Here is an 11220-nt window from a genome sequence, read left to right as displayed (position 1 = left end):
TAGAGAGTGAGAAGGGGGAGTTAATAGTAGATAAGAAGGATGAAATGAACAAATATTTTGCTTCTGTCTTCACTGTAGAGGATACTAAAAACATTCCAGTAATAGCTGTAAATCAGGAAGTGGAAGGAAGAGAGGAACTTGGTGAAATTACAATCACCAGGGAAGCAGTACTGATCAAACTGATTTTTTTTTTGAAACTGATGGAGCTGCAGGCTGACAAGTTCCCGGGTCCTGATGGGCTTAAAAGAGGTGGCTAATGAGGTAGTAGATGTGTTGGTGTTAATTTTTCAAAATTCGCTAGATTCAGGAAAGGTTCCATCAGACTGGGAAGTAGCAAATATAACCCCTCTATTCAAGAAGGTGGTGGGGTGGAAGATGGTGGGGAGGCAGAAAACAGGTAACTATAGGCCACTTAGCTTGATGTCTGTCGTGGGGAAGGTGTTAGAACAGATCATTAAGGAGGCTATAGCTGGCCACTTAGAAAAACTCAAGGTAATCGGGAATAGTCAGCATGGTTTTGTGAAAGAGAAATCATGTTTAACCAATTTATTGGGGATCTTTGAAGGAGTAACGTGTACTGTGGATAAAGGGGAGTCCGTTAACATACTGTACTTGGATTTCCAGAAGACATGTGACAAGTTGTCACATAAAAGGTTATTGCGCAAAGTAGGAGCTCATGGTGTAGTGGACAACATATCAGCATGGATCGAAGATTGGCTGGACGGCATAAAACAGAGAGTATGCAAAAATGGATCCTTTTATGATTAGCAGGATGTAACGAGTGAAGTCCCACAGGGGTCTGTGCTGGGGTCTCAACTTTTTACAATTTATATCAATGACTTATATGAGGGGAGTGACAGCATGGTAGCTAAATTTGCAGATGACACAAAGATAGGTAGGAAAGTATGTTGTAAGGAGGACATAAGGAGGTTGCAGACCGATTATAGATAGTTTGAGCGAGTGGGCAAAAATCTGGCAGATGAAGTATTATGTGGGAAAATGTGAAGTTATTCACTTTGGCAGGAAGAATAAAAAAAAGCAAAGTATTACTTACATGGGAAACAACTGCAGAATTCAAAGGTGCAGAGGGATCGAGGTGTTCTAGAGCATGAGTCACAAAAGGTTAGTATGCAGGTACAGCAAGTAATAAAGAAGGCTAATGGAATGTTATCCTTTATTACGAAAGGAATTGAAAATAAAAGTAAGGATATTATGCTTCAGTTATATGGGGCATTCGTGAGACCACATCTTGAATACTGTGTGCAGTTTTGGTCTCCTTCCTTATTTAAGGAAGGATGTGAATGCATTGGAGGCAATTCAGAGAAGGTTTACTAGATCGATACATGGAATAAGCAGGTCGGCTTTTGAGGAAAGGTTGGATAGACTGGGCTTGTTATCACTGGAGTTTAGAAGAGTGAGGGGAGACTTGATTGAAGTATATAAGATCCTGAACGGTCTTGACAGGGTTAATGTGGAGGGGATGTTTCCTCTTGTGGGTGAGTTCAGAATTAGGGGCACTGTTTGAAAATTAGGGGTTGCCCTTTTAGGACAGAGATGAGGAAAAATTTATTTTATCTCAGAGGATTGTGCCACTTTGGAATTCTCTGCCTCAGAAGGTGATATGGGATGGGCGGGGGGGGCTCCTTGAATTTTTTTTTTTTTAAGGCAGTGGTAACAATTCTTGTTCGGCAAGGGAATCGAAGATTATTGGGTGTAGATGGGAGTGTGGAATTCGAGACAGAAACAGATCAGCCATGATCTTATTAAATGGCGGAGCAGGCTCGATGGGCTGAATGGCCTACTTCTGCTCCTAATTCTTATGTTCGCATGGTCCTCCTCTTTCTCTTATCTCCTTCCTTATTCAAAATGTGCAAATTATAATGAATAGAAGATGGATTTTACAAAAGCTCACATTCAGAAAGTCTTTTATATTTAAAATAAATATTTATTAGTGATTTCAATATATTCCACATGCATCCCAAGTTAAACTCTTGTACAATTTCCTTAAGCATACATTCCATATACAAGAACCATCACACACTTTTAGTAAATATATGTATGAGAATATATGTATCAAGTACAAATTAGAAAAAGCTTTAGGCACTTAAGTACTCTTGCATCCCAACCCCTGTTACTGCAGTTATTCAAAATTACATATATATTCAAAATAATCAAATGAATTAAATACTTAAAGCTTATAAAATACAGTGTAAGACCACCCCTAAACCAGTTTGTAGCACTCATATAGTTGCCCTCTTATCTTTTTTTTAAACAAACCTAATGACACGGTTTTTTCTCTTAAAATAAAATATAGTCGACTGAATGTTTCACAGATATTAAGGGTGATGTGATTACAAACAGTAGTAAAGATATATTTGTCAATTCAAGTTTGCCAAGTAAAAGAGTTATTGCACAGGGAATACCTCATAGAGGTCAGTGCTTCAAGATGGTAATGCTAAACAATTTTCCACACAAGTGTTACAGCACACGTAACTGACTTAACCTTCAACTAAAAGTGGAATTTCAAGTTTTAACCTTACTACGTACATAAGAGGTAAGTAAGTGTCTAACAGCAAGGCACTAACAAATATTAGAACAAATTGAAGTCTTTTGGATGCTACACCTGATGATTACATTTGAGTTAATCACTTTTAAAACAGTTTAAGCTAGGTGAAGCAATTAATAAAATACACAAAGTACAGTTTAGGATTTGCATATAAAGGAGGTGTTCTGAAAGTTGACTAGTTAAAAGCAACCCATCTCAGCAGCAATAGCGTCTCCTGAAGCTCTGGACATCTAAGTCGAATGTGCTTGATAGGCAAGTTCCACCAGCATGAGCGGTTAGAAGCCTGTATTCCAAGTAGCAAAAATGAATTGTGTTTGTCTGTGTTGAGGAGAAACTCTTCCGAAACCAGGCCACAACCAAGAAATTCATTCTTGAAAATACTGAAAGAAAATCAAAACAGATTAAATTCAAATGGGATATGATCGGACAGTCAATAAATAAAATTGGCTCTGCACCTTATTCAAGTAATACTGTTTACAACTATTTATGAATTTTGGACCATCATACATGCTTTCTTAGGTTCAGTGGCATTGATTATCCCCTTAAACAGTCTGAGCATCTTACTTTTATGGGAGTTGACTCATATTGATTTATATCTACTTGATCAATAGCATGACCTCGGCCTATGATAATAGCATGCTTGAGATCTATACCAGATACTTGTGTATTTCACACATATATTTCTTCAGTCTCTCAGACCAAATCTAGGCAATTAAGGAATTTGGGGAAAGAAAGAGAAACAGGAAAGAATCTGATAAATCTGCTTTCCTGTTAGGTTTACAGAACTTCGAAAAACAGATGAAGGCCAGACTTAAGAAAAGAAAACTATCAACTAGACTTTCTATCTCTACCAGCACTGAGATAGCACTGCTTACTCACTGGAGTTACAGGAACTCTTCCCTTTGCCCAACAGCAGCTCTACTGGTTGGAGATATCGCAGCTAGAAGTCCCTCCACAATTTCCCGCTTTATTTCTCCAGTAAGCGATTCTTTTATCTGATGGAGACAAAAAAAAAATCATTCATTCAGTGCCACAACATGTTTGCCTAATTGGCATTAAGCTGGAAGCATTTCTGAAATCCCTCCATTTTACTCCTCATACTAAATATCACCAGACCTTGTGGCTCCTGTGTGCAAGTGTAGATAGAGAACTGCTCTCAAGGCTCTGGCAATATTATTCTTCAGACAGCTGCAAGAAGGCAAGACAGTAGCTAGGCTAGGTCAACCATTTTTCACAATCCCATGCCATGGCAGTGACGTTGAGGTTAGTACAACAATGCACAGCACTTAATTGAACACTATTTAATTACAAGACCTGTATCTTGACTCAGCAAGAAAGGAGTTCGCAAATTCACATGACGCAGCTCAATCTTAGACTCTTATTCACAGTATGATAGCTCAAATAACAAGGTACATAAGTGACTACAAGGAAACATTTGTGGCCAGAATACTAGTCAGCAGCGAACCTGCTTTTTTTTTTTAAGTGCGTGACTGATATGTTAAGTGCATGGACCCTTTAAATATTTTTGCACAATCATGCACATGCGCTAACTTAAAGAAGCCAACTTGTGCCCAACTTGCGTTGAAGGTTTCGGATTGCTGCATGGCTACATCGCTAGTAAGGCATGGTCAGTAGGTGGAAAAATGAAGAAAACCAGGTACAATCACAACTAATTATCTAGTCAGTCAGCTAGAAACAACACAACCACAAAAATGAAAAGAAATTAGATAGCTGACAATCTCAAAGATGTGGAGAGGAACAAAAAGATGGTGTCAAACAGCTCTTAGTAATTTGTAAGCCTACTGCTCAACAGCCAACACCTGTTAACTGATTATTAAAGATTACTATGATTTTGATGACCAAAGGAATATTGTAGTGTGATTTCCAGGACTTGAAATTTCCTAGGTTAAATTTGCCTGAATAAACGATGGAAAACGTCTCATTTGTTTTGTGCAATCCGACAACACTTTAAAAATATGCAATACGCAAACCAAGTGAGAACAAGCTGATGGCCTCCTAGAATGTGGGCGGCGCAGTGGTTAGCACCGCAGACTCACAGCTCCAGTGACCCGGGTTCGGTTCTGGGTACTGCCTGTGCGGAGTTTGCAAGTTCTCCCTGTGTCTGCGTGGGTTTCCGCTGGGTGCTCCAGTTTCCTCCCACAGCCAAAGACTTGCAGGTTGATAGGTAAATTGGCCATTGTAAATTGCCCCTAGTGTAGGTAGGTGGTAGGAGAATGGTGGGGATGTAGTAGGGAATATGGGATTAATGTAGGATTAGTATAAATGGGTGGTTGTTGGTCGGCACAGACTCAGTGGGCCGAAGGGCCTGTTTCAGTGCTGTATCTCTCTATGACTCTAATTATCTTCAAACTAAACTTCACTACCTGTGCATTTTAATTGATAAAAAACATTAAAAGTACTTAAGGACACAAGCTCTTCGAAAAGAAGATTGTGTCAACAGGGAATATAAACCTAATCCCTCATCTATACAAATATTTTGATTAGTAAGATTATTTGGTGCAAAACATCTAAAAAATGAAAAGCTTGGGAGTGGAGGGGAAGGAGTCATTGGCCCCTTGTTTCACGAGACGCCCCTTAATTAACATCGAGATGGATTTGTTGGTCAATTAGTGGCCACGAGGGTGGGAACAGAAGTAGGACTGTTTAAATGCAGACCTGATTCAAACTGACCACGGCAGCCATTACTGTGGCTGCCATTTGAGTACTCGAACTTCAGTTTGAAAGAAACTATATTGCAAGGATGTCGGAGGCCTGGCATCCGGTGCAGGGCAGCCCATCACAAGCACACAAGAAATAGGAGCAGGAGTAGACCATATGGAGACCAAAACTGCACACAATGCTCCAGATGCGGTCTCACCAAAACCCTGTACAATTGTAGCAAGACTTCTTTATTCCTGTACTCCAATCTCCTTGCAATAAAGCCCAACATGCCATTTATCTTCCTAATTGCTTACTGTACCTGCATGCTAACTTTGTGTTCCTTGTACAAGCACACCCAAGTCTCTTTGAACATCAAAGCTTACAGGTTTCATACCTTTTAAAAAATATTCTGTTTTTATATTCTTATGACCAAAGTGAACAACTTCACACTTCCCTACATTATACTCCATCTGCCATCTTGTTGCCCACTCACTTAACCCGTCTATATCTCTCTCGGCATCCTCCCCACAGCTTACCTATCCTCCTATCTTTGGATCTTCAGCAAACTTAAATATATTACTCTCTGTCTCTTCATCTAAGTCATTACTATAGATTGTAAATAGCTGGGGTTCCCAGCACTGATCCTTGCAGCATTCCACTATTCACTGCCTGCCAACTTGAAAATGCCCCGTTTATGTCCACTCTTTGCTTCCTGTCCGTTAACCAATCCTCTATCCATGCTAATATATTACCCCCAAATCCATGAGCCTATTAACCTTTTTTGTGGCACCTTATCGAATGTCTTTTGTAAATCCAGGTATACCACATCTACTGGTTCTCTTTTATCTACCTGACTAATTACACCTCAAAAAGCTCTGATAAATTTGTCAAACAAGATTTCCCTTTAGTAAAACTTGTTCTAATCACACTGTGCTTTTCAAAGTGCATTAAGACTTCCTTAAGAGATTCTAGCATTTTCCAAACAACTGATATTAGGCTAACTGGGTTGTAGTTCATTGTTTTCTCTCTCCCTCCTTTCTTAAAAAGCAGTGCAACATTTGCCAACTTCCAATCTGATGGGACTGTTCCTGAATATAAGGAATTTTGGAAAATCATATCTAATGCATCCACTATCTCGCAGCTATTTATTTTAGAACGCTAGGGTGTAGACCATCAGGTCCCAGGGGTTTGTCAGATTTTAGTCCCTTAAGTTTCTCCAATACTTTTTTTCTGCTGATATTAACTTCTTCAATTTCCCCAACTCCCTCACTCTTTTTAGTCCCGAGGTTACGGTCTACTTCTGGTATGAAACTTGTGTCTTCTACTGTGAAGACAGACACAAAATATTTGTTCAATGCCTCTGCCATTTCCTCATTCCCCATGATAATTTCTCCTGTCTCTGCTCCTAAGGGAGCAAAAGCTTACAATTTGTTTTTATGTCACTGACTAGTTTACTTTCACATTCTATTTTTTCCTTTTTTATCAGCTTTTTGGTGGCCCTTTGCTGGTTTCTAAAACACCCCAATCCTCAGACTTGCTACTCTTTTTTGCAACATTGTAAGACTTTTCTTTAAATATAATACTATCCATAACTTCCTGAGTGAGCCACAGATGGGTCTTTCTTGCTGAGTTTTAGTTTTTCAATGGAATGTATTTTTGTTGAACATTTTGAATTGTTTCTTTAAAGGTTTCCACTAAAGGTTCATTTACTGCCATACCTTTTAGTCTATTTACCTTAGCCAGTTCTCCCCTTATACCCATGTAATTGCTTTGTTTAAGTTTAAGATTCTTGTTTGTAATTGGAGTGCATCACTTTCAAACTTAACATGGAATTCAATGGTATTATGATCACTATTATCAGTGGATCTTTTACTGTGACATTACTAATTAACCATGCTTCATTACACAATATTAGATCTGAGATAGCTTTATTCCTAGTCAGTTCCATACTGTATTGCTCCAAGAAACTGTTCCGAAAACATTCTACAAACTCGTCGTCTAGACCGCTCTTGCCAATTTCATTGTCCCAGTCTACAATGAAGATTAAAGTCCCCCACCATTTACTACATTGCCTTTGTTAAAAGCTCCAATAATTTGTTTAATGCTCTAACGGTATAGCTACTGTTAGGGGGTCGATAAACTATTCCCACCATTGTTTTCTGATTCTTGCTATTCCTAATTTCCACCCATACTGATTCTTCTGAGGCCAGATCCTCTCACTAATGTCCTTATGTCATCCTTTACTATCAGGGATACCCCTCCTCCTTTGCCATTGTCTATCCGTCCACAATATTGTGTACCCCAGAATATTTATTTCCGAACCTTGATCACCTTGTAACCATGTCTCTATAATGGTGATAAGATCTAAATCATTTACCTCTATTTGTGCCACTAGTTCATCTATCGTGTTGCAGATGCTTTGCGCATTCAGATAAAGAACCAATAATTTCATTTTTTACTTCTACTCCTTGCAATGACCTTATTCGCTGATGTACAATTTTTGTTAAACTCTCTGTCCCTTCATATCCCATTCTGTGTGTCTTTACCCACAACGCTATACTGTTCCGATGCCTCTACCTTTCCCTTTGGATTTCCAAATCTCCTTTCACCTGAACCCTTCCCCCCACCAATTAATTCACAGCTTCGATCCTCATCTGCTGGCACACTCTTAAATTTGTATGCTCTGTCCCTTCCTGCCACTCCGATTATCATTATCCTTATTGCTATTTTGCTTTCTTCTCTCCCTTTAAATTAGACATCTTCCTTCACTTGATCCCTTGCCCCCACTATTTAGTTTAAAGCCCTATCTAAAGCCCGTCAAATCGCTGATGTGGACCTGGAGGTCCTCTGGAAGAGGAGGGAGGTTCTCTTCCCAAAAGGTGGCAGGAGGACGACACCCACCCAGACTAAGCAGATTTGGATGGATCTAGCTGACACAGTCAGCAGAAGAAGTGTGGAACGCAGAAGTGGATTCAATGTCCAAAGAGGTTCAATGATCTCACACGCTCTGGCTAGGTGAGTGCAACCCCAACCCTCAGGACAGGCCTCTGGGTATTCACTATCCAGCTGAGGAGCCTCAGGGCCTATGCGGCAACTGAACATGGGAGGAGTGTGTGTGCCCGACCACTTACTGACCCCTCAGAATGGCTCAGAGCCATAGTGCTGCTGAGGACCTGTCAGCACTGATACATGCAGATGCTAATGAATTGGAGCAGCTGCCATTGGCTATAGAGGACAGCAGTGTCTTATTTCACTCTTTTTTGCCCTTGCAGGAGGAACGGGCTCATAATGGCCAGGAGAGGGGCCTGTAGCGGAGGGGTCCCCTACCTTCAGGTGATCGCAGCCAGCGTTGCAGACCATGAGGAAGTCGGCCATGCGAGATGGGCACTTGTGGTGGAGATGGTGATGAAAGGATAATGTGCTCATTAAGGGGGAAGCTTGCACTTCACCCCCTCCAACAGCATACCAAAGACTGTGCTGCATTAGGAATCCTCAGCACTCGGCATCTGTTTTCCAAGGCTAGCTCACATGATCTCTTCTCATATTTTCCACAGTTGCAGACATCATGACAAGGAGGCAGTCTCCCTCACCATTACCGGGCCAGGTGCAGCAACGGCAGAGCTCCGAAGAAGCACCTTCACACACCTTACAAGCACAGCATTCACCAGCACAGATACTGTCACCTTGGTGGGTGCTCACACACGGTTAGATAGGGTGGCACTTAGTGAGAAGCATGACACTTGTCTGCAGGAGGAGGGGGCCAGAGGCAAAAGCAGAGGCAGCTGTAGGCAGTCCCCCTCAGAGAAGGGAGGAGAGACACAGCCCTGCTCAACTGGGCAAAGATGCAGGGTCTCAGGAGTCACTCCGACATGTCGGAGTTCCCTGAGGCAGTGCAGGTCATGGGCTGAGAATGGAGGAATCCATCCTAAAGACCTGCTCGGGTATGCAATTGAAACCCGACCAGAGTCCTTTGATTTTTTCCCGCGCCCGACCCGACCACCGAATGAAGTCGATTATATCAGAGGTTGTGCTCTACCTTGGATGGAATTGCTCACTGCAGACTAGTGCAGAGTCCGGATGCACATTTCCCACCTTGATGTCGTGGCTATTCAAATTTTGAAGCTTTTCCCTCCCTGACCAAAAGGCAGCACTGTGTCCGACCCCTCCCAAACCCGACACATATTGTCAGGTCTGGTCGGATAAACATGCTCTAGTCCATCCAGTGCATGTGCGCCACAATGGCTTAAGGCTTTGAGTGAATGAGCTCCTCCATTGAGAGAGTAGTCAACCTCAAGGAGAATCATATGCAGCAGCACTTGAAGTGCATACAGGAGCTGTATACTGACGTACACAGGATGCATTCCACACTATCCAGCATGGACCAACCATTGACGCAGATAGCACAGGAATGTTTGGAGTGGATGCCAATTGTGCCCCAGCTGGTACTCCCCTCCAGCCAAAGGCTGAGAAGGCCACCCCTCAGGGCACATCATCATCTGCAGCCTCCCTGGCCCTCTGACAGAGGAAGCAGCTGTGCAGCAGGGCCCAGTGATGAAGGCTGCCCCTGCAATGATTCAGGGGCAACAGCCTCTGGAGATGCCCATGGGCACCTCTGCGACAAGGACAACTACCACGTGCATCTCCTCCTCATCCGAGGCTGCAAGGGGAGCATCGAGTACAAGAGGCCAAGCACAGACGCCAGTTGCACAGAGCAGGTAACTGGGATGTTTTCTTCCTATAATTGTGCACTGATTTCATTTCTGAGCACAATGTAAATAATGAGATTTGAAGCCAGACGTCTGAAAGTCCTTTTATTAATGGTGGGACAAGAGGTATGAAGTGGTGAAGGAGAGCAAGACTTCCTTAATGATGATGGTGAAACCTCTGGGCAGATGTGCATCTTTCATTGGTGGTGAGAGTTTACATGTTCCAGGCAGTGTCTTCAATGGAAGTGTTAGCACTGGCAGGTCAGAGTGAGTTCCATACCATGCCATTCATCCTGGGTCAGAGGGGCTCAGCTGAAATGTGCCTCGATCAGATGATCTCTGATGTTGATGGCATCCTGTCCAGACCTTCAAGTCCCACTCGTCCTATGCAGCCAGAGCACCTCAGTGTTCTGCATCATCCCCTCTGCCTTTTCTTCCTCATCACCTTCTACATCCTGCTCCTCCTCGTCCTCCAATGAGCTGTGTCCTTCCAGGGCCTCTCTGGAAGGCAATGTTATGGAGACTGCAGCAGACCACCAAAATGAGCAAGACGCTTGCTGGTATGTATTGCAGGGCACCACTTGACCTGGCACGAGAATTTCACCCAGGGGAAACCAGTGATGGTACTGAAACCCACTGCCCTCTGTGTCTGGATCTGTCTGGAATTTAATGTTCTGGCAAATGGGGCATCAGTGACCTGCGAGATGCAGAGCTGTGCAGCCATTTGCGAAATACCACAGACTGCAGCTGATCCTTTTGGAAGGAGCCAGAAGCGAAGGTCAAGGCCACAGTGATTTTGATGCTACTGGCAGGGCATAGCGACCAGTACTGCAAGGTGTGGGGTCTTGTGCAACGAGGACACAGGTGTCTGTGACCATCTGCCTGGAGAGTCACAGTCTCCCGTGGCAAAGGTTTCTTGGTCATCTCCAGATAGCTCCACCTTCGTCAGTGGATCCTATGCTGAGGGTATGCCCTCCTTTGCCTTCCTGTCCTCCTGATTCCTGGGGCTCTGCCCTTAACATAGAAACATAGAAAATAGGAGTAGGAGGCCATTTGGCCCTTCAAGCCTGCTCCGCCATTCATTATCATGGCTGATCATCCAACTCAGTAACCCCATTCCCACTTTCCTCCCATATCCTTTGATCCCGTTCGCTCCAAGAGCTATATCTAACTCCTTCTTGAAAACATACCATGCTTTGACCTCAACTGCTTTCTATGGTAGCGAATTCCACAGGCTCACCACTCTCTGGGTGAAGAATTTTCTCCTCATCTCAGTCCTGAAGGGTT

The 11220-nt window shown here is 42.7% G+C and overlaps 1 protein-coding gene across 5 annotated transcripts in view; it reads right to left on the bottom strand.

The window, feature by feature from the left end:
* Nucleotides 1–1924: 1924 nt before the first annotated feature.
* itprid2 (ITPR interacting domain containing 2) overlaps nt 1925–11220 on the bottom strand; it is a 203544-nt gene continuing 194248 nt past the window's right edge. For all 5 annotated transcript variants that reach the window (XM_068035556.1, XM_068035555.1, XM_068035554.1 and 2 more), the window contains 2 exons: nt 3446–3561; nt 1925–2946 (listed from right to left, as the gene is read on the bottom strand). In XM_068035556.1, coding sequence (XP_067891657.1) covers nt 3451–3561 — 111 coding nt within the window. In that variant the 3' untranslated portion in view covers nt 1925–2946; nt 3446–3450. The remainder of the gene's footprint in view (nt 2947–3445; nt 3562–11220) is intronic.

This window comes from Heterodontus francisci, chromosome 7 (assembly GCF_036365525.1).
Source record: "Heterodontus francisci isolate sHetFra1 chromosome 7, sHetFra1.hap1, whole genome shotgun sequence".
Lineage (NCBI taxonomy): Eukaryota > Metazoa > Chordata > Chondrichthyes > Heterodontiformes > Heterodontidae > Heterodontus > Heterodontus francisci.
This window is presented reverse-complemented; position numbering and strand designations above follow the sequence as displayed.